The sequence below is a fragment of the Coccinella septempunctata genome, chromosome 7, assembly GCF_907165205.1.
Source record: "Coccinella septempunctata chromosome 7, icCocSept1.1, whole genome shotgun sequence".
Lineage (NCBI taxonomy): Eukaryota > Metazoa > Arthropoda > Insecta > Coleoptera > Coccinellidae > Coccinella > Coccinella septempunctata.
Genome location: NC_058195.1, coordinates 25,230,098 through 25,253,787, shown reverse-complemented (window position 1 = coordinate 25,253,787; position 23,690 = coordinate 25,230,098). Strand labels below are relative to the sequence as shown.

General features: G+C 36.0%; 2 protein-coding genes across 2 annotated transcripts in view; one reads left to right on the top strand and one right to left on the bottom strand.

The window, feature by feature from the left end:
* Positions 1-11,696, bottom strand: part of LOC123316452 (monocyte to macrophage differentiation factor) — a 245,539-nt gene extending 233,843 nt beyond the window's left edge. The window contains exon 1 of the mRNA XM_044902516.1: positions 11,477-11,696. The gene's annotated coding sequence lies outside the window, so the exon portion shown is untranslated. The remainder of the gene's footprint in view (positions 1-11,476) is intronic.
* On the top strand, positions 113-6,906 carry LOC123317652. The gene is made up of 4 exons (XM_044904257.1): positions 113-375; positions 1,939-2,408; positions 5,159-5,506; positions 6,779-6,906. Exons 1-4 carry the CDS (start codon positions 302-304, stop codon positions 6,904-6,906), a joined length of 1,020 nt encoding a protein of 339 aa, XP_044760192.1. The 5' UTR covers positions 113-301.
* Positions 11,697-23,690: the final 11,994 nt, after the last annotated feature.

The window sequence follows — 23,690 nt, the reverse complement described above, 5'->3', positions numbered from 1 at the left end:
CTGATGATTAATCAAGAGGAAGCAGACGTGATAGCAATAACTGAGAACTGGAAGTGTATCGATGAACTAAAAACATATCAATTCAGTGGTTATAAACTAGTTTCAAATTTCAGTCGTTCAAGGGGCCGTCATGGGGGTTGTGCCATTTATAGTAGGACTAAATTTAAATGTACTGAAAGGCTGGACTTTAGTTCACTAAATATATGTAATGTTTTCGAATGTTGTGCTGTTCAACTAAAATTCGAATGTCGCAAGTTGCTCATTATTTGTGTTTATAGGCCCAACACTGCACCACTTGCTGATGTGGGTTTATTTCTTGAACAGCTCAGGGCAGTTCTTGAACGATGCGCCACAGAGAAGGTTGAATATATTCTGGTAGGTGACTTCAATATTAATATTTTAACGAATTCCCCTGATAAAGTGGAGTTTTTATCCTTATTAGAGAACTTCCATGCGAATGTTACTAACTTTGCACCTACTCGTCCTGCCTCTGGGTCCTGCGTGGACAATGTATTGACCTCAGTTACTGGTAAAACTGAAGTTATCGAATACCACATCAGTGACCATTCGGGACTCAAATTCGTCTCCAATCTTCATGTAAATTCAGATAATGTATTACATAATACAAAAATCAAAAAACGTTTCATCAATGAGAAATCCATCGACAGTTCTCCAGGAACTTTCATATGCCGTATGGGACGACATCTATGCCAGTCAGCTTGACCCTAACCAACTCTGGAAAGTTTTTCACGAACGCTACTTGGAATATTTTGAACGGTGTTTTCCTAAGCGCACTATTAGATTATCTCCATCAACAAGAAATTTCAAATATTCTAAGGAAATTAAAGAACTCAAGGGTATTTTGGACAAACTACACACAGTTATATTTGCTAAGCCTGAATATAAGATAACGTATTCAATTTAAAAAAAAAATATGATTCTCTTTTGTCCAAGAAAAAAAAGGAATATTACAATAATAATATTATTCTGAATTCAGAAAATAAGTCGAAAGCTTCCTGGAAGATAATCAAATCACTTACAGGAAAAGGGAGTTTTAACAAGATTCCTCATTCTAGTAGTGACCCTTCTTCGCTTGCAAAAGAATTCAACAACTTTTTTGCGGACATCTCAACAAAGATAACTAAGAACTTGGCCAAATCTCCTATGGGAGATTCGGTGAAAAGGCTGGAGAAATCTTTCTACATGTTCGATATTTCTCAGAATGAAGTTTTGTCCACCGTCAAATCTTTGAAGAATAAAATGTCTTGCGGGTATGATGAGGTACCAATTAAAGTCTTGAAGGCATCAATTAACCATATAATTGAACCACTTACTTTCCTCATAAATCGTTCATTCAAGGAGGGTATATTTCCCGATAACTTGAAGATAGCCATAATAGAACCACTATTCAAGAAAGGTGATATTGATGACTTGAATAACTATAGACCTATAAGTTCTCCAAGTTCATTCTCCAAGGTTTTCGAGAAAATTCTTTGCAAAAGATTGTCCAGTTTTTTCCGTAAGTTCGATATACTTTCACCGAACCAGCATGGCTTCCTTAGGGATAGAAGTGTTGAAACTGCTATTTTTGAGCTTCTTAATGAAATAACAGTTGCTATGGAAGAGGGGGAGATTCCATTGGCTATGTTTTTAGATCTTTCCAAAGCCTTCGATTGTGTTGATCATAAAAGGCTCTTGGAAATCCTTGAGGAATGTGGAATAAGAGATACACAACTGGAACTTCTGGAGAGTTACCTAACATCTAGAAAACAAAGAGTTGTCCTGGAGGTTAATGGCGATTATTTTACATCAGATGATGTTGATATAACCTTGGGCGTTCCCCAGGGCAGATATCGTTATGAACCTTATATTTCAGTGGTTGTCCAATCACAATCTTGTGATCAATGTGGATAAGTCTCAATGTTTGTTTTTCTATAGTGAGAGATCTAAACTTCAGTATCCTACATCGATTCACGTTCTAAATGGTACTGTTCGGGTGGAGGCTGATGTCAGGTTTTTGGGGCTGGTTCTTGATAAACATCTGAAATGGGGACCCCATATCGAGCAATTAAGAAGTAGACTTAACTCCACCTGCTATGCACTTTTCATGTTGAGAAGTCAGGTTGATTTCGAACTCCTTAAATTGGTTTATTATGCAAACTTCCATTCGCTAATTTCCTATGGAATTATTTTCTGGGGATGTTCCACTCACGTGGACACAATTTTTGTAACTCAAAAAAGAGCATTACGTACCATGTTAAGATTAGGTTATAGAGCGAGTTGTAGAGGACTGTTTAAGGGAAATAATATTCTGACTGTTTACGGTGTGTACATTTATAAATTGTTAATATTCTTCAGTAAAAACAACCATTACTTCAGAGATTTCAGGAATTTGAATAACACAAGATGTATCCCTACATTTTACCTTTACATAGTACTGTCATCAGGGGTAAAGCTGTGGAGTATGGCTATAACTTTATTTAATGTTTTACCAAGGAAGCTCAGAGATATAATGTGTCATGAAAAATTTAAGAAATCATTGTATAGTTTTATTCTGGATTGTGAACCGTATAGTTTAGAGGAATTTAAGCAGTTTTGTAAGAAATGAACAATGTTTTGTTTTTGTGCGATTTATTGACTTGTTTCATCTTTTATTCCAAGCTGGTGTAATTGTTTGAGACCAATAAACATTTATATTATATTATTATTATATTATGCATTTTCGTTTGCTTCGTCACGAAAGCAGCTCATCTCGAACTGTCTGAAGATCTCTCCACGGAGTCATTTCTTAAATGCTTCACTAGATTTGTGTCAAGAAGGGGTGTTTGCACCGACATTTATAGTGATAATGGTACTAATTTTGTAGGTACTGAACGTGAATTGAAAATTGTTTTATCTCAACTCGAGAACAGAAGCCAGTTCAATGACTTTCTCAATTTGAATCAAATAAATTTGCACTTCTCTCCACCACATGCTCCTAATTTCGGAGGTTTGTGGGAAGCATGCCTAAAATCAACAAAATTTCATCAGAAAAGAATTGTTGGTAATCCTCATTTGACTTTTGAGGGTTTATACACTGTAATAACTCAGGTTGAGGCAGTCCTTAACTCCCGACCCTTATCCCCAATGTCTAATGATCCTAATGATTTTTCACCTCTAACTCCCGGTCATTTCCTTATTGGTGAACCATTGACCACTTTACCTCAAGATGACGTCAGACATGTGTCAAGCAACCGCTTGTCTCATTTCAAGAATATTCAAAAACAAATGCAACATTTTTGGCAAAGTTGGTCACATGAATACTTGAACCATCTCCAAGAAAGAATTAAATGGCGACAATCTACTCCCAATCTGGAAACAGGCGTTTTGGTGCTACTCAAAGACGACAACACAGCCCCCTTATGCTGGAAAAATTGGCCGTATCATCGATATGTTTCCCGGCAAAGACGGAATAGTGCGTGTTGTGAATGTGAAAACAGCTAATGGAGTCTTTAAATGACCAGTGTCGAAGATTTGTGTTCTACCAATAAACTCTTAGAACAATAAGTCAACTCATTATATTGTTGAAAGCCAATCATTTCAAGGGGGGCGGCATGTATTGATTATATTCAAATCTAAACTCATATGTACCATGCGCACATACAATCAGTACTGTCCACAAATATAGGAGCCTTATCAGTACTACACAGCGTCATTCTAGAATAAGAAGTCTATTCACTCACATCATTCATGTAACCAAATTCAACGAATACAGATATAAGGTGATTCGGTGTTTTTATTCAAACGTAATTCACAAGTACCTAGATAGAGTAAAAAATATCACAAGATCGAACAATGGTTGATTGGGTTGTTCGAATGAAATTTAGTATTCTACCCGAATGTGTTGGCTTGACGTACCAGAACATTTTCCACATTTGACAACATATCCACCGGTGTAGGATCTTTCAACCGTGTAAACAGGCAATTAGGGGTTAGTACATTATAGTATGCTAACCGGGTGTTGTTATTTAGGGCACCATTAATTGCTTGTGAGAGGCCCTGTATGAAGGAAAATCTGAAGTGCCGGCTATCTGATGTAGTCTCTTGAACACTTGTGCGGCCAAGGTTTGCGAAAAATGCGTGTATACACTGGTTGACAAAACTTTTGGGGTAGTTGTTGTTGCTCAAGATGGTTCTTATTCGTCTCAGGTTGACATCTTGAAAGGAAACATGACTCAAGTTCACCATTCTGTATAGTAGTCTTCTTATTATGCTTATTTTATGGCTGATTGGGTTGTTTGAATAAAAATTATGTATTCTACCAGAATTTGTTGGCTTGATATACCAGTTTTTCTTCAGTTCTCCACTCTCAGTCCTCTGAACTTCCACATCCAAGAACGTTATTTTCATGTTCCCTTCTCTCTCGATGGTAAACTGTATCTTAGGGTGGAAGGAATTGAGAGTCTCAAGTACTATATCGTGGCTTCCTTCGGGTATTGCTGTTATTGAGTTGTCAACATATAGCTAGGAAAACGGTAGTCATTTCGAAAGAAGATTTCAACGAATCAAGAGGGCGAATATCAAGAAGATTGAAAACCTCTCATATGATTACACGCACATAGACCTACCCAATACTGTCAAAAGGGTCCTATCTTTAGGACCTAAATTTGGTTTGCCTCTACAAAAAAAGGACATTCCTATCCACACGATTATAAAGGATTTAGAGTATTGTATTTCAAGTCAGTATGAAGATGAGAATGAGAGGAACAGGCCGAGAACACGTACTACCAAATATTCTAACAAATTTTTACATGTCTTTTGAAATGTTGAAATCACATACAGATCTTATCGGAGACATTGTTGTGGAGACTAAGTTGTTTTTGAGAAATCACGACAATATCTTAGTGGGGAGATCTGATAAAGATAATTCCACTATTCTTATGCTGAAGACTGAATATGAAAACAAGATGATTGAGATGCTCACAGCTGCATCAACGCTCCTTCATATGGGTTGGCAGTGTTTCTACACAACATTATTTTTATTAGATGTTATCTCAGTGTTCACGAATATTCCTACAACTAGAGCTGGTTTAAAGAAGAGATAGAAATTTATTTCGGCGCACACCAACATTCCGCAAAAACTCTTTATGGAAATGATTGATTTTTGTCTCGATTCAAGCTACTTTCAGTTCAGGGGGACTATTTACCTACAGTTGGATGGCAGTGCTATGGGAATCCTTTGAGCACAATTTAGCAGAAATTATAATGGACGAATTGGTTTCTTCCGTAATGGCTACTTTAACATTCATGATCCCGTTTTTCTGGCTATATGTTGACGACTCAATAACAGCAATACCCGAGGGATGCCCCGATATAATACTTGAGGCTTTCAATTCCTTCCACTCTAAGATACAGTTTACCATCGAGAGAGAAGAGAACATGAAAATAACGTTCTTGGATGTGGAAGTTCAGAGGACTGAGAGTGGAGAACTGAAGAAAAACTGGTATATCAAGCCAACAAATTCTGGTAGAATACATAATTTTTATTCAAACAACCCAATACCCAATCAGCCATAAAATAAGCATAATAAGAAGACTACTATACAGAATGGTGAACTTGAGTCATGTTTCCTTTCAAGATGTCAACCTGAGACGAATAAGAACCATCTTGAGCAACAACAACTACCCCAAAAGTTTTGTCAACCAGTGTATACAAGCATTTTTCGCAAACCTTGGCCGCACAAGTGTTCAAGAGACTACATCAGATAGCCGGCACTTCAGATTTTCCTTCATACAGGGCCTCTCACAAGCAATTAATGGTGCCCTAAATAACAACACCCGGTTAGCATACTATAATGTACTAACCCCTAATTGCCTGTTTACACGGTTGAAAGATCCTACACCGGTGGATATGTTGTCAAATGTGGAAAATGTTCGTGTGGAAAATCATACAAAGGTCAGACTAAACAGTATTTGAAGTCGATAATAGGACAGCACAAAAATGATTGTACAAATCACAATCAGGCCAAAGCACACAAAACAGCTTTGGCTTCATATCACTTCAGTACTGGACACGAATTTAAGTTTGAAGAGACAACAGTTTTGGATAGGGGGTCCAAGTGGTTTAGGCGGAATATGAGGGAGATGGTGGAAAGTCAATTGATTGAAAACATTAATCTTAAAACTGCGCTATATACCCTAAATTTATCCTAAATTTATTTTCTCGACAAAGAATTTAAATGTTTTTGATTCTACTTTAATTTGAATTTTATCATTTGTTTTTGAGTGTATGTTTCCTTATGAGGGTGGGATCATCATATCACATAGCAATACGTTGACTTGTGCAATTATTCATTAAATGAAATTGCAATTTTCACAAAGTTTGAATGAATGATTGACGGACGTTTTTCCACTTCCGAGGTATTATGATGTTACATTCTTCCTTGTTATTGTAGTTATTTATGTATGTGTTTCTTTGTACAGCTTTGAAGAAGCAACAGACAAGTTTCGAAACGACGCTTAAAAGGAATGACTTAACGTCTCTCATTTTAAACTTATTGCACTCCCAAGACAATTTATCCATATTATTGAAGATAAGGAATACGATAGCATTAGATTTATTATACTGAACGTTTCAGCTATTCAATTTTTGAAAATGTCTCGATTTGGTCATAAAACTGACGAAAATATCATTGAAATAGGTAATAGAAGCAAATATAACAAAACATTCTGTTTACAGTAAAATGTTTGTGAGGAATGCATTTATGGACTTTTGTAATGATAGAAAGTATCCAATTAGATGGAAATTGGACAATGGAAGAATTGGCGTCGATTTTAAAAGATTGGGTTGTGAACACGAGAAAAAAAGATGGTTCAGAGTTTGAAGAAGATACGGTCAAAACCAAGTGGAACCTAACAAGTAAGTAATTATATAAGAAATGAACTTTTCTAATTTTTTTTTGTTAAGAGCACCCTTAAATAAACTGTTTTGGCTGTGTATTTTTGTCTATAATGAGCAACAAATTTTCTATCCGATAACACTCGAACATTAATAAATGGTCGAAAAAAAATTTTAAGAATTTTTCTCAAGGTTGTTGCTTATAGGCAGAAGACTTCCGCCTGCGGCGTCGGTCAGATTCCAAGCAACAAGCTTTCGAAATCTGTTATAAATTTTTTTCAAACAACTATCAATGTCCTTGGGTTATCACGAGGGTTATTACTACTGAAAACAGTACATTTTCGCTCAACTAATAAGTATTGATGTCGTTCGATAGTATTTGGTCTACTCTGTCGTGGTGTGACGTTTAATTCACTAGTTTTGGTACACCCTGTATGAGATAAATATACATATCATTATCTGAATAGAACGAGGACAGAATGTTTATCACGTAGTAAAAAACATTTGGCGAGAAACGGGAAACTGAAAACAACATTGAATAGAAGTAGGAAGTAGGTGTGTATACTTCATTCACTTTTATTTTAGCAGTCGGTTGGCCATGGAAATTTGATACATTTCACTCTGTATAGTACGAAAATGTGAGGTTATGACGCTTGTCAAAACATTTTTGGGTTTTAAATCAACGCTTTGTTGCCCGTTCTACGTCAAAGATTCTGTTATTACGTATTTTATCACAATGTCGAATCTCTTCGGAAAATATGTGACGAAATTGAAGTTTATACGAACTGATTGAAAGCATACCAAATCCAGTTATTTGCATGGAAAATACAAGAGATCAGTATAATATCATAATATGCACTAGCTTGAGGAGAGTTTATGTTCGTTATCTTCTTTGGCTTACATCATTATCATTTGTAGATTTCAAAAATATTAACCCGAAGATGAAATGCATATGATGCAGTGGTTGGGAATGGGTATCTCCCGAAGGAATCAACAGATAATTACAAGAATGTTAAATTATTCAACAAAAATCATCTTGCATCAATATAAGTAAAAGGACTTGAAGGAAGTTTCAAGTAAAGATGAACTTCACCTTTGAACAGAAATTCCATATGAATAAACAAGTAACAGGCAAGCGTATTTGTGGCTATTCATCTTAATACGTTGATGTAATAATAATAATTAGGTATTTATTGGTACCTTAAGACATTTACATTGTATAGAAAAAGTCAAATGAAAAATAGAAAAATTTTGGGGAACTTATTCTACGATGACATTTATCGAAAATCCTGTAGTAAACTTTTCGCATTAATTCATTCAAACATAAAATTCTCAAATGCCACCACTTTTTTGGGTTTCCCAATAGAAGGAAATTCTTTGTCATCCTCTTCATTCACAATCTTTCTGATTGTGGAAATACTCAGCTGAAATGTAAGTCGTTTAGATTCAGATGAAACATTATATAAATTCTTACAGTGAATATGTTCGCTACCGTCTGACGTATTGTGGATTTTAGAATATCAGGATATAACTATATAATGAGCGGACCTGAATTCTAAAGAGCACTTCCTGAAATCCTGTCTCATTTTTCAATCACTTTCGGCATTTTCGTAATATAAAAATTTATATTAGTTGTGGGAACGGCGTTATGACATTAACGACATTTCACGAGTGACAACCTTACTTCGTTCTAGTTACAAAAACTCGAGAAAATTATTTCATGGCCAACCGACTGCTAAAATAAATTTGAATGAAGTATACCTATATTTACTCTATTCGCATATAGTTGTTAGGGAGAAAGATGACACGGGGTCACTTTGGAACACTACGCCTACCTCTAATGTCATGCTCGGTATTGAAGAGAGCTACGAAGGTGCTTTAAGGATTAACAGAACAATTAATTAGTTTTTCGATATTCACAAAAATATTAGATGGTTATAATTGTCAAGAAAAAAAATTAATCCCATGTTAGAAAACAACATCAGTGACCAAGTCCTCCCCCTGTCATAAAATTTGAGGTCGTCATTTGAAAATACCCAACTTCCTTCATAGGTAGAGGGAACATAACAACAATTGTATATGAAAATATGATATATGATATGAAATGAAAATTGATCTAGTAGAGCGTTTTTCTACAACATAGTAAATATTCAGAGCACAAAATTCTGTAGGATAGGTTTACTGATTCTCTGTGTATTCACCTGGGCTTTTGTTTTCACAAAAAAAAAATTGTAGTAATGAAGTTATTATAAAAATCAAATGAACTAATAGCGATAAATATCAGAGAGGACTCTAATGTTTTTAGGTTAAAATTAGAACGAAGATGAAAAATAGGATACTTAGTAGGTAATAGAATAGGCGGTAAACAGAAGTTTTGGAAATCAACATAAAGAAGTTGACAAAACAATGGGTTTTGTTGGGATCATCTGAAAACTAGACCACATTCATATAGATTTATCCCTCAAACTTTCAATGACATATGCTTTATTGTAAAAATGGTAAAAATTTAATTCAAATTCATAAGATCAATCTTGTTAAAATAGGAAGATTCGGATATCATATACAGGGTCCTGCAACAGTACGTTAGGCTTCCATAACTGCCAAACCAGACGTTTTAGGAATTAAATTGAGAAGCACTCCTTTCGTACTTTCAATTATACATCTCAGGAAATTATTCTCTAATATACAGGGTGTTACCAAATAAAATTATTCAACAAATGAGTGATTTTCTAAATGGGACACCCCTTATATTTTTTAATATTTTCAATGCTCTTCAATACCTCTACCATGATGCAAAATATAAGGGATATTTTTCCAACGGTACGGATCTTATTCAGAAAAAACTAGAAAATTTCGATGGAACAGTAGTTTGGTAAAAACCCTTTACCGATTTCCAGAAGCGATAGAAACATTAATTCCATCAGGATTTCTTTTAACTTAAATCGTCGTTCCTAAATGATCAACTTCTCTTATACATGGTGTCCGTTATAAATGTCCAAATATGAAGAAATTCAAATTATTTTTTCTCAGTTTTTTCAAATGTAACACCCTATATTTTTTTCCATGATGATGTATACAGTTTAAAACCATACATTTTTTCAGAAGTAACCAAAGAGTTATTTTCACTCCTGCGTCCAGAAGGCACGAAAAATGAAATCAGAACGGAAAATTTCATTTACATATAGGATATAAAAGCAAACGGGCGTTGAAAAAGACAAAGAAGAATTGTGTTAATCCATTTCATTAATCATCTGTAATCGTTAGAATACACAAGTTACCATTATCAATAATACCTATGTATGTGTTACTTATTCGGACAAGCATCATCATTTTCATGTTGAACTTCAAGGATTATGATTTCGAAGGGTTTTGAAGTTTGTCAAAAATTGGTCATTCAGTTTGGTTTAATTGTGTGACTCATTCAAAATATCCGTTAGCGTTAGTTATTATGTTCATTATTCCTGAAATTGTTGGTTGAAATGTCATTTTTCGTGTCTGCTGAACAAAGGAATGAAAATAATCCTAAGGTTACTTCTGGAAAAATATAAGGTTTCAAACTGTGTACATCATCATAGAAAAAAATACAGGTTGTTACATCTAAAGAAATCGAGAAAAAACAATTTTAAATTCTTCATATTTGGAAATTGATAACAGACACCCTCTATAAGAGAGGTGGATTTAGGAACGATGACTAGGCAAATTCTTAAGTTAAAAGAAATCCTGATCAAATTCATATTTCTATCGCTTCGAGAAATCGGTAAAGGGCTTTTACCAAACTACTGTTTCTTCGAAATTTTGCAGTTTTTCCTGAATAAGATCCGTACCGTTGGAAAAATATCCCTAATATTTTGCATCATGGTAGAGGTATTGAAGAGCATTGAAAATATGCAAAAATATAAAGGATGTTCCATTCAAAAAATCACTGATTTGTTGGATAACTTTATTTGGGAACACCCTGTGTATTAGAAAAGAATTTCCTGATCGAGATGCAGAATTGAAAGTACAAAGGGAATGCTTTTCAACTAAATTTCTTAAACGTCTGGTTTGGCAGCTATGGAAGGCTAACGCACTATTGCAGGACCCTGTATAGATACTCCTTATTATTATCATTTCAACTCTTTATTGCTGCTGATGTTTTTACAATGGTAGTAATACAATATTCAATGGGTGGGCATATCGCGTAGCAATGTCGATGTCGTCCTGTCAACCCTAGATTATTTATTATTTATTATTATAGCTCAATGAGATCTACCAATTAACATACATGTAGGAGTTCTTAAAATTTATTTGTTATTCGAATTTTTTGATTTATATTGATTGTAAATTGAAATGAATAATGCAGAAGCTATTGAATTCCATTTTAGGTAAAAATGAATACATCTTCGGAATGTATTTATTTCATTTCTAATAAAGGCAACATAATATTATTATTATTATTAATCCGAATCGAATGAGGATGGTCAGATGGTCTGAAAAAAAAATAATGGGGTCTTCGCATATAAAAAAATACTGTGACATCATATCGCAAATTTATTAATTACTCGCTTCAGAAATTAAAATAGAATAAATGATAAAAAGATCAATAAAATTATCACTCACCGGTGCTATGTCGTAACTGGAGTGAACCGATAACAAGTATGTATTCATTCAGTTGTTACGAGAATTGGCTGAAAGAATCCATATGAAGGAATACCTCATTTATTAAATTAAAAGTTGCACATTGAACGTAACGATTTATGAAGAAACGGTATCGCGACTCCCTCACGCACACTGCCTGTAAGTTTTCGATTAAATAAAGTAGGTAGTTCTGAATCAACTCCTGACTTCATTCAGAACAACCTTGGCGTTATTTGACTGGATTATTTTGTCATTTACAATATGAGTACCAATTATTGGTAGTGGAAGTCGAGATAACATTGATAGAATTAATGGGCATTATGATAGCGGAATTTTGTTCGTAATTTTTTTTTTTTAATTCATAGGTTATTTATTATGTTTATATTCTTTCGAACAGATGAAAACGAGTAAGGTTTGAAGAGACAGAAAATAATCAAACTTCTTTCTGAATAAGTTGATCAAATACTGGGTCCAGTAACAGCGTCACCTTCTTTAAAAGGCATCTGTTAAGAATAGAATTTTTCAATAATTACTGTGTATCCTCATCATTTTTTATTATATATATATATACAGGGGTCAGCATAAGTCAGGCAACCAATTTGCATCAGGCAAATTTGCATTAAGATAAATAAATGCAGCGTCAAAATATATTTATTAAAAAATAATACAAAAGGTATTCGAAAAAGGGTTACTGTAAGTGTACTCCCGCACACATAACGCGTAGTGCGGCGGAGCTCCATCCTGCATGAAATGGCGGATGTCGAAATTTCGAGAGCGTTGCCTGACTTATGCCGACCCCTGTATATGATGGTTTAAATTTTTGCGGAGAAAATGACATGTGTAACAAAACAAATTTCAAAAATTATAGTGTTAGGTACTATTCCGAGAATTTCTGAAAACATTGTTTATAAATAAACCGTACAAGGTAATTCACTTATCTCGGTAACCCCAATTTTCTCGAAAACGATCGAAGTTTTTTTTTGTGAAAGGCGTTTTTTTCAAGATAATGTAGGTATGTTTAAGTTTAAGTATGTTTTAAGTTTCAACACGTGGAAGTGCGTAGAAATTCTTTACTTATTTATAATATATACAGGGTGTACCAAGTTCGAGGGCATAGGCCCTCGTTCTGGTTGATCATAAACTTCTGATACAAAAGTTGAGAACTCGGTTCGGCTTCTCTGATAATCTAGTAAATTTTTTTATGTCCTATCTGTCGTGTCGTCAGCAGTTTGTCTACCTAGAGGGACGCTGCTCTGTACTTTACATTTATACAACTGGTGTATCCCAGGGTTCTAATCTAGATCTACTCCTGTTTATTATTTTTGTCAATGATCTTCTCCAAGGTCTTGATGGTGAGGGCAGCTTTGCGGGATGACATGGTGGAATGGTGATAGCTGTTGGGGAGCTAATTAATCCTGTTCGTGTATTGGCTTATGCCGACGATTTTAAAATCTGTTGTGATATAGGCACTATTGAAGACTGCGTTCGCCTACAGCGTGCCCTGAACTCATTGTTGATTTGGTGTGGCAGAAATCTACTTCCATTGAGTCATTGAGAAACAAATTAAATTAAAAGAATTAGGATTCTTTGTGATACATACAGTTAGATCCATTTTCACGATGACAACCAGAAATAAACCATTGGCTGACCTTGAAAGATATTTTCAAAGTAGGATCAGGGACTTCGAAAAAAAGCTAAGGAACATCCAGGAACCTTCTGTCTCTTTCGGGATAACTGGTGCTATAGTCTATCCAAATCCGAGAGGCCAGCGTAAACAAACTGACGAACGCGTGATCTTATTTGAGGATATCCTCTTATTGGTCAAAGCTTTAGGAACGCCATGTGTGCAGGCGAAAGTAAGAACCACTCTCCGCAGAACCGCATTACGTTTGATTCATTTTGTATGCGAATTGTTGTGCAGAACTGCAGAGGTCATTCATTGTTTTGTTTTTCGTAAATTGGTTTACAGTTGTAGCAAGTTATTCAAGTTACAAGCATTTAAGATAATGTCAAGTACTGATACTGCTGAGGAATCGCGTGTTGACTTAAGTCCTCCAAAAAAGAGACGTCTGAAACGACACTTCAGTGCCGAGATAAAAGAAATTATTTTGAATACTTATAAAATTGAGATGATTCAAAATGCAGGAATGTGTTTAAAGGACGTAGAACTCCGAGTTGCTGAGAGACTTGGCATTGGAGCTCGAAGTGTAAGGAGAATTATTTCTGAATACATAAATTCCGGTGTTCTATCACAGCCGGCAACAAATCAAAATCGGACCACCAAATGGGAGTCCTTATCAGATTTCGATAAAAATGTAATACGGCGAAAAGTTCACGAGTTTTTCTTCAGAAATGAACACCCGACTATAGAGAAAGTATTAAAAATAGTTAATGAAGACTCGAATTTGCCAAATTTTAAGAAGAGTACCTTCTCTATTATATTGAAAAAACTTAATTTCAAATATGGACGTCGCCAACGCAACAGTTTTTTAATGGATCGTGACGACATTAAATGTTGGAGAAGAAAGTATCTCACGAAAATTAGGGCCTTCCGTGATGAAAACAGGAAGATTTACTACTTGGATGAAACTTGGGTAAATGCCGGTCATACTAAATCCAAAGTGTGGACCGATGAAACGGTTACATCTTCTCGGCAAGCGTTACTTGCTGGACTATCTACTGGATTGAAAAATCCGTCTGGTAAGGTCTTGAATTTTGAGTTTAACCCTCGTTTGAACCTCGGTTTCATAAAGCTTGATCAGAGAATCAACGATGGATTGACGGATGAACGTCAATTAGTTTTCAGTCGATAAGTTGGTCATAAGCATTCGGAATATCATTCTTGCACCAAATAATTATCTATTCACGCCCATTTAATGATTCTCAACTGCTACTCCTCCAATATATTCGGAAATATGAAAGTTTCAATGATTTCCTTCGGGAAATCGAATGCCAAATTGTTGATCGAGCAATCAAAGTTTTGTGAAACTTGATGTAAGTACCTTTTTGGTGAAGAACAATTTCAACATTCTTTTTCAAATGTAGTGAATATATTTTTCCAGGCAAAGGGCAGAGAATTATAGTATGTCATATTGGCAGTGACACTGGTTTTTTAACTGGAGGACTCTGGACTTTCCAATCCAAAAAAACTGGTGACTACCATGAAGAAATGGATGGTCAGTCCTTCGAAAAGTGGTTTGAGGGTATACTTCCTAAATTGGAGGAAAATTCTGTAGTAGTTTTAGATAATGCTCCTTACCATTCAAGGAAAATGGAAAAAATTCCTAACTCACTATTCAGAAAGAGTGATATCCAACAATGGTTGAGGGAAAAAAATATTGATTTCACCCCTGACCTCATAAAAGCGCAATTGTTGAAGATAGTCAGGCAGAACAAAGAAAAGTTTGAAAAATACATCGTGGATGAAACTGCAAAGGCCCAAAATATTACCGTTCTTAGATTACCGCCCTACCACTGCGAACTGAACCCTATTGAATTGATTTGGGCCGATGTCAAGAATTTTGTGGCAGATAAAAACACCACATTTAAAATGACTGACGTCCAAAATCTTTTTCAAGAGGCTCTCTCACGGGTTACTTCCGAAAGATGGAGAAAGTGTGTGGAACATGTCAAACAAAAAGTTGAGGTGAACATGTGGAAATTGGATAATATTATGGATGATATAACACCAGTCATCGTCAACTTAGAAGAAAGTTCTGCATCTTCTGACGACACTACGGACTAGTCACTTTTACAAAAAATATTGTAACACATTTATATACATAGTATGTATTAAAGTGGGAACTTTAGATTAATTGTTCATTACTGAGACTCGTAGATAAGCATAGGTACATATTTTTCACCGGAACTGGAACACATAAAAAGTTTTAAAATATAACGCTCTCGGAATAAAATTTATTAGTACACCTCTGCGTTATCACATTCTTGACGCGTGATCATTGCATGGTGCAATGTTTACCGCTGGCCTCTTGGATTTGGATATACTATAGTTTGATTGCAACGTTAAAGATGGAGTTTGAGACATTCAAGTAGGAAATTACACAAAAATTGGAGAAAATTGTAGATAGATTTTCACAGAGGGATATCTCTAATAATGTCCTTATATATGGCGTCAAAGAAAATCCAGAAGAAGATATTTTCAATACTGTTGCTGGTATATTCATAAATCAATTGAATGTTGATGTAAATAAAAAGCAAATCAATTATTGTTATCGTATGGGCAAGATTACCGGTGGACGGAAGGAAAACATACGGAAACACCGGCCGATCATGGTGGAGTTCGTGTGTCAGTGGATGAAAGATACTGTGTTTTCTAAGGAATCTAAACTTAAGGGAAGTGGTGTTGTACTAGTGGAAATGCTTATAAAAGGCAAGTTGGATCTCTGCAAGAAGGTGAGGGAAAGATACAAGAATGATTGCTGGACTGTTAGGGGTAACATCAAAGTGTTTGTAAACAACAGAATTATGCAGGTTGAATGTTATGAACGGTTCAACCAGCTCAAGAATACTTAAGATTCATGATTATTGTATGTTATATCATAATTTTAGTTGGGTATATTTAGTAATATTGTTTTGAATTGACTTGTTCAATCTTTCGCGGCAGTTTGTGGCTTATTGTTGGATATTTCGATTGTGGGGGATACGGGGTTGCGTCGTTAAGTTTCAGACCGTGCTTTGGTTTACTTTTCATTTTGCCGTACAGTCAAGTTTGAGTGGACTTGAAATTCATCATTGATATTTCCTTGATTGTTATTTTTATACATATTTGTTTCACAAATTTAACATCTCCAGGTAATTATTTTTATTTGCTTCTCATTTGTAAACATCAGTTTCCAAAAACACAATATTAATCAAGAAAGTTTATTTTATCAAGTCACTAACTTGTAAAACTGACTGTTACCTTGCAAAATTTTTACAAGTTAGTAGTATTATTTACATCAGAAAATTTTGTTTTATCGTCATATATGTTGAAAATCATGGTACAATTGTTATTTCCAGTAACACAGATTTTTGATGATGAAAGAATTGATACTGATGATGATGAACCATCTGTTGACTCAGAAACTGCTGAACTCGAGGACTGCAGAACATTTGCACTCTCCTTACTACCAAATAATTTGCTAGACATTTCGATTTTTTTGTTGACCGAATCATCGATATAACTCATCGCAATTTCGGTGCTCTTCCACCCTCCTGCACGCTTTAGTGCTAAAATATCTCCACCCGAATCCGCAACCATAGTGGCTCCAGTTCTGCGAAAAGAGTGGCCGGTGTATAACTCTGGGTCTTTTAAACCTAATTATTTAGCTATTTGCTTTGGGACACCACCAATAGTGTGCTGGCCAGCATTAAGGGAAATGCACTTTCCATGTAGGTATGTCAAAAAAAATCTTAGGCTTTCTGTTCCAGGAGGCCGAAGATTTACATATTTTCTGTATAACATGGAGAGCTTGAAGCTGCAGCCATCATCGGTTATGGTGAATCTTTTTGTTGTTAAATTTTTTGTTTGCCGCAATGTCACAATAACGTATTTTCCCATATCTTCTACATCATTCATGTTTATGGAGAGAATTTCGTCACATCGACAACATCCAAAAATCCCAAATATTGTTACAATTTTCGCCAGCAACCACTGGTCATCAGGAGCATGTAAAAAAAATTGTTCAGCCTCTTCTTTTCTTAATACCTTGGCCTTTTTTGGCGTATAATACTCATTTTTTCCTTTCAGAAACGCTATTACTTTTTGAAATCTGCAAATGACAACTAAACGTAATACTTTTCAATAAATTTTTTAAGGAAAACACTATTTTTGTTTTGCCACTTTTTGAAGTCGTCGTACCTTGCTCGCTCGTACCTTGAAGCTGATTTTGCAGGTAATAAACTTGAAGCTACACTGCTGGCTGCCTCAATAATTTCTTTTGGTACCTACATTCATTTTCGCTTTCACCAAAACAAATGTAAAGAAAAATAAACAGACATGTTCATGGCAACGCTTCCATAGCTTGTTACGTTCTAAAATGGAGGTTCGAGTTTGAGTTTCTTTTTTTGATTGCTGATTCAATAGGTAATGAACAACAATGGAGTTTAAATAATTTATTCTCACCTATTCAAGGAATCAATGTAATAATTACAGTTTCAAATCATATAACAAATGAAACAAAAATCTGTTGCTTTACACCATGTGGTGAGGCACGAACACCGTGGAATTTGGATGGTATCGAAAGGCTTAATTTTTCAATCCAAGGAATGTTCCAGGGACCGGACGTTGAAAATTTGTCGGACAAACTGCCAGGACAATACGCCGGAATAGTACGCCAGCATAAACGACGATTGTCCAACAATCCTTCTGGGCCCCTAAATAAAAAATAAAAAAAATTATGGATAAACAAAATTGACAAGATCGACGCATATTACTCCACAATAAAATTTCTCACCTCTCGACGAACTCGATATACTCCAATCCGCAAAATTGCGATTAGATAATCTTCTAAACCGAGAATATCTGATTATGCAGGGAAAGTAAAATCCGAAATATTTCGATTATCTATCACTAATCCAACTACAAAACTCTGGCCGTTAATCTTGCTCGTAAGAGACTCGAAGATGAAAAGAATGAATTTATTACAATTATCTTGGAAACAATATGTATGAAAGATGCGTGCGTCGATCGAATCAATTAAGTTTTCCTGGTGCAAATCATCGAAACGATGCGCCCTCAAATAATTCTGAAAATTAGTACAGAGGCGTAACACCATCCCTCCAAAAGGTGAAAATACCAAGTATTTTCAAAAAACACCAAATAAAAAGCGCACCACTCCGATAACCTCCACGTTCCATTTGCTCAATCCTGCCACAGAGATTTAGGTGAAATACAACAAACTGAAAAAACAAAAAATAGGTGAGATATGAATAAAATAGAATAATCTAACTGAACTGAATGAAATAAATTAATGAAAAGAATTAAAAAAACTATTAAAACATCTAAAACATAAATATTATGTTAATACTCTCAACTATTAATATTTTAACCTGGTTCTAATTCTGTTGAATCAGGTTTCAAATCTTTCACATGATACTCTCCGATAGACTTACCATTTCTATCTTCGAGTTCATAGACACAAGAACCTAATTTCTTTTTAATTCTATGAGGTCCAGTAAATTTCTTGTCTAACTTAGCAGAAAAGTGTTTTGAAGCATTTGAAAGTGGAAAGTTCTTTTTCCATACATAATCACCAATCATGTATGACACTGGTCTTCTGCGAAGATCGTAAATACCTTTCGAAGTATGTGCTGCTTTTGCAATATTTTTACTTATGTCCTTATGTAGGTTTCGCAATCCTTCACTTTTCCAATCCAAAATTTTGTGTTCACTACCTGGTTTTTTCCTGATTTCTTGAAATTCCCTTCCATTCACATACATTTCTCTACCAAAATTAGCGAAATAGGGCGTGCATTTAGTGGTCTCGTGTTTGGCTGTTCTGAAAGCACAGGCTAAATGTTGTAAGTTCTGACTCCAATTTGATTGGTGGTCGTCGATGTAAGAACGTTTTCAGTACTCTATTGACGCGTTCTGTAGGGTTGTTCTGGGCACGATAGTAAGCGTTTATCATAGGTGTTACACCGTATTTGTCTAAAAATTGTTTGAATTCATTACTACGCCCGAATTGAGTTCCATTGTCAACAATTATGTATCCGGTACGCCAAACATCAGAAATATCTGTTCAATATTTTCAATTACCACTTGCACTGTTGCAACTCGTAGAGGTGTAAAAATGCTAAATTTAGTAAAATAGTCCGTTGTCACTAAAATATACTTATAGCCGTTGCTGGAAGGTAACGGCCCAAAAATGTCACTACATTTGCCAACAGAAATTTATTTCAGGTCTTTTGCCCATCTCTCCGGCTTTAGCTGTTTGTAAGGGTTTTTGGCTACTGCATGTAGTGCATTTTCGGATGTAACGAAAAACATCGGCTTTTAAATGTGGTCAAAAATATTTTTGTATGAGACGATTATAGGTTTTATATACACCAAAGTGTGCACCTGTATCAATGTCATCATGATACTTTTTTAAAAGTTCTGATCTTTTATATTTAGGAACTATTTCCTTCCATTCGTCTGTTTCAAATGAGAGATGTCTAAATTTACAGGGTATATGGATATATATTTTATCATCTATAATGCGATATTTTTCATAACGTAACGGTTTTTTATATATGTTTTGAAATAGTCTATCATACCATGGATCGTGTTTTTTATATGTGTTAATTGTTTCATTGTTTTCTGAAATGACTGAGGAGATGGTTTTTTCAGGTGCTCTAGATAAACAATCAGGTACTACATTTAATTTTCCTTTTCTATGAACAATATCAAAATCAAAACTTTGTAATTTCAAACACCATCTTCCCAGTCTACCTTTTGGATCTTCAAGATCATTTATCCATTTTAACGCATAATTATCAGTAACACAGTGAATTTTTGACCTTCTATGTATCCTCTCAATTTCTCAATAGCCCAAATGACTGCTAGGATTTCTAATTGTGTGGACCCAAATTTTGATTCGTTTTTAATCAGAGACCTTGACAAATAAAAAATGACATGATCTTTATTATTATATGTTTGATATAACACACAACCTAAACCTAGTGTTGATGCATCGCATCGGTTTGAATGACAAAAGGGTAGTCCCAATTTGGACATGAAAGTATTGGTGGTGATACAATTGTGGTTTTTATTTTATTGAAAGCTTCGTCACATTCATTGGTCCAATTCCATTTAACATTTTTCTTAGTGTGTCTTGTGAGTGGAGCTACAATAGATGAAAAGTCTGGAACAAATCTGCGGTAATAAGATAACATACCTATGACTCTTTTTATATCTTTGGAATAAACTATTTTTTTTTCCTTCGTGTGAGGGGAAAACCCTTTATGGGAGCCCAGAGGGTCCGCACTCTAGGTAGTGTGAGACTCCGAGATCTTGTTTGGCTACTCACTAAAAACCCCTCACACATTCCACAGAGAAGTTCTTCTTCCAGCCCTTGCAGCGTCCCTTAACAAAAGAAATGAGCTGCAAGTGGCATCTAGAGTTCATGGGATCTGATGATATGCAGTGACCCAAGCAACACCGCCTTCTGCATTCTGTGCGCTAGTATCTCGGCCCAAGATCTGCAGGCCGGAATAATCTTCAATTCTTCCACGTAGTTGGCTCTCATTCCTCCGAGACATCCTATGATCAGTACAACCATCCTGACTTTATGACCCGGGTACATAGTTCCAAGCTCGAAAACAAGATCTTTGTATTTTTGCCTTTTCTGCTCTTCCTTCATCACCATGTTGTTTTCTGCAGGGGATGAGAATTCCACGACGAACAATTCCTTCAGCTCTTTGTCCAAAAGAAGTATGTCTGACTTTATTGCATTGATCTGCCGTGTTGTTGAGACAGGATAGTTCCAGTATATTCGAGCTTTCTCGTTCTGGACCACCGCTTCACTCTCCAGAGGCACATATGGTAGCACCGGTTCTTTGTCTATCTCAATATATTATTATTATTATTATGACTTTAGCCTTGCGGCTTTCACACTCCTCTCCAGAGGAAAATTCACTTATCCCAGATATCTCAGATATCAAAAGGATTAAGCTCTGTTGGAGCCTTTTCCAGGTTGTCGGGCTCGTGGTGGTGGTCGGGTCCGGGTCGCTCCTCGCCTCCCTGCTGTAGGTTGGATTCCTGCTCCACCCGCACTTCCTGTCGGAGCAGACGGTGTTCCTCTGCATTCCCCATGTACTTGCGTACAGTTCTCGCCGTTCCGAGCAGTACCGCCTTCTGCATGACTTTATAAATATTTTCGTCCAACTGAAGTTTTCTCAAGTTCTCTAGTAGTTTCTTCGGTATCAGGCCTGTAGATGAAATGACAATAGGGATGGTCTTTATATCTTTCAGCTTCCACTGTCTTCGGGTCTGTTCCTCGAGATCTCTGTATTTCGAAATTTTTTCAGTGTGCCTATCTAGAAGATTGTTATTATTTGGAATTGCCACGTCGATGAAAAGTGTTCTGTCCTCATCCTTATTGAGCAATATGAGGTCTGGTCTATTGTGGGTTATTTTTCGGTCTGTGAGAACCGTGCGATCCCAGTAGAGCTTGTGATGTTCGTTTTCCAGCACAGCATCCGGATGGTAATTATAATAAGGAACCTTTTTCGAAGTTAGAAGTTGGTGTATTAGTGCCAATTCTTGGTGAAGAATCTTGGCAACAGCATCATGTCTATTTTTGTACTCCGTGCCCGCGAAGTTCTGACATCCCCCGGTGATGTGCTGGATAGTTTCATGTGTCGCACAGCCATAACGAGAGCTATCGTCCGCCACTGAGGCATCCTTGGCGATGTACTTCATGTAATTTCTTGTTGGAATCACCTGATCCTGGATGGCAAGCATGAAGCCCTCTGTCTCAGGAAACAACCTTCCGGAAGTCAACCAGTAGTTCGACGCAGATATTTATTTATTTATTTATTTATTTATCAACTCAGGAATACACACAGGTGATTTCCACACCCAAAAAGGTATTCACAAAATATTATAGAAAAGTGAACAATTTGTGAATTGAATTGCATTTGGTACAATCAAAAATCAGCAAAACATATGAGGCTCAACCTAGTAATAAAAAAAATTCCGAGAAATGATATCCCAATAAAACAAAATATTAGGTGTCAAAAAAAAAAGTCAAAGTTCCTCGAAATATTTTCTCAACATTTTCCGCTTGACCGCCGTCGAACCGTCGAAAAATATGTCACATATCTCAGCAAACATGCAAGTTTCATTTTGCATACGATACAAAGGAGAGTTTTGAGCAGAAACAGTATTTCTCCTAGGGAGGCAAAAGATGTCATATTTCCTCAGTGATCTACTCGGGGTATAAAAGGTAATACAGTCTTGAAGGAATTCTGACTCCAATGAGCCATTCGTCAACGTAATCATGGTTGACCTCGTTCTGGTGCCTCCCATGCAAAGGTTTGCCAATCAGTTTCTGCATTTTACTCTCTGCAGAGTGTTCGACAGTTTCCAAGTGATCCTGTTGCAGCTTTAATGGTGTAGAACTATCAGCAACACAAACGACTCGATGGAGTTCTGACGAAGCTCAAAAAATATTTTCGAAGTCCTTCAATTTCCTGGGACATACGGTTGGACAAATCAACAATTCCTCTACCCCCAAGATGTCGTGGCAGCTCTGTCCGTTCTATTGAGCTTTTGGGGTGATGTTTATTGTGTTTAGTCAGCATCGTCCTTATTTTTCTCTGTAAAGCTGCTAAATCGGTGGTCGTCCAAGAGATAATACCAAATGAATAGCTCAGCGCCGAGCAAGCGTAGGTGTTAATCGCTTTTGTCAGATTCTTGCTGTTAAGACCAGTTCTCATTATCCTCCTCAATCTTCGGGTGAACTCCTCCGTTAATTCTTTCTTCATCTGGTTCTGATTGATTTTTCTTGCCTGTTTTATGCCTAGATACTTGTATGTGTCTCCTTCCTTTAATGCTTCAATTTCTGCACCTTCCTTGAGTTTGAACGTACCATCTTCTATATTCCCTCTCGTTATGTTAAGCAGTCGACATTTTTCAAGTCCAAACTTCATTTTGATGTCTTCCGAGAATCCTTCCACCATTGTCAGCATCAGTTGCATTTGTTTTTTGGTAGATGCGAAGAGTTTCAAGTCGTCCATGTAAAGGAGATGATTCAGTTTCATCATAGTTCTACTGCCGCTCTTGATGGAAAATCCGTAGTCCGTAGAATTCAATCTATGAGACAAGGAATTCAGGGCCATGCAGAACCACAGAGGGCTCAGCGAGTCTCCTTGGAAAATTCCGCGTCTTATTGGAATAGGTCCTGTTGTAATGGAGCCATCTGCTGCTTTCATTTGAAGACTAGTACGCCAGGTTGACATGGCGTTTTTCAGGAACTTAACAATATTGGGATCTACCTTGTGAATCTTCAAGATCGTCAAGAGCCATTCGTGAGGTATAGAATCGAATGCTTTTTTGTAGTCTATGTACGCAGCGTAAAGATTCCTTCGCTTGGAGAACGCTTGATTGCAGATAACTGAATCTATTATCAGTTGTTCTTTGCACCCTCGGCTGTCTTTGGTGCATCCTTTCTGTTGCATGGCGATGATGTTATTTCTTTCGCAATGGTTG

What these genes read in the sequence shown, in the direction of transcription:
- LOC123317652 (XM_044904257.1), top strand. Translation starts at nt 302, where the DNA reads ATGTGGGTTTATTTCTTGAACAGCTCAGGGCAGTTCTTGAACGATGCG. An exon ending in GAATTTGAATAACACAAGAT is followed by an intron (nt 2,409 to 5,158) that starts GTATCCCTACAT and finishes TCTCGATTCAAG; the next exon opens with CTACTTTCAGTTCAGGGGGA. An exon ending in TATCAAGCCAACAAATTCTG is followed by an intron (nt 5,507 to 6,778) that starts GTAGAATACATA and finishes GTATCCAATTAG; the next exon opens with ATGGAAATTGGACAATGGAA.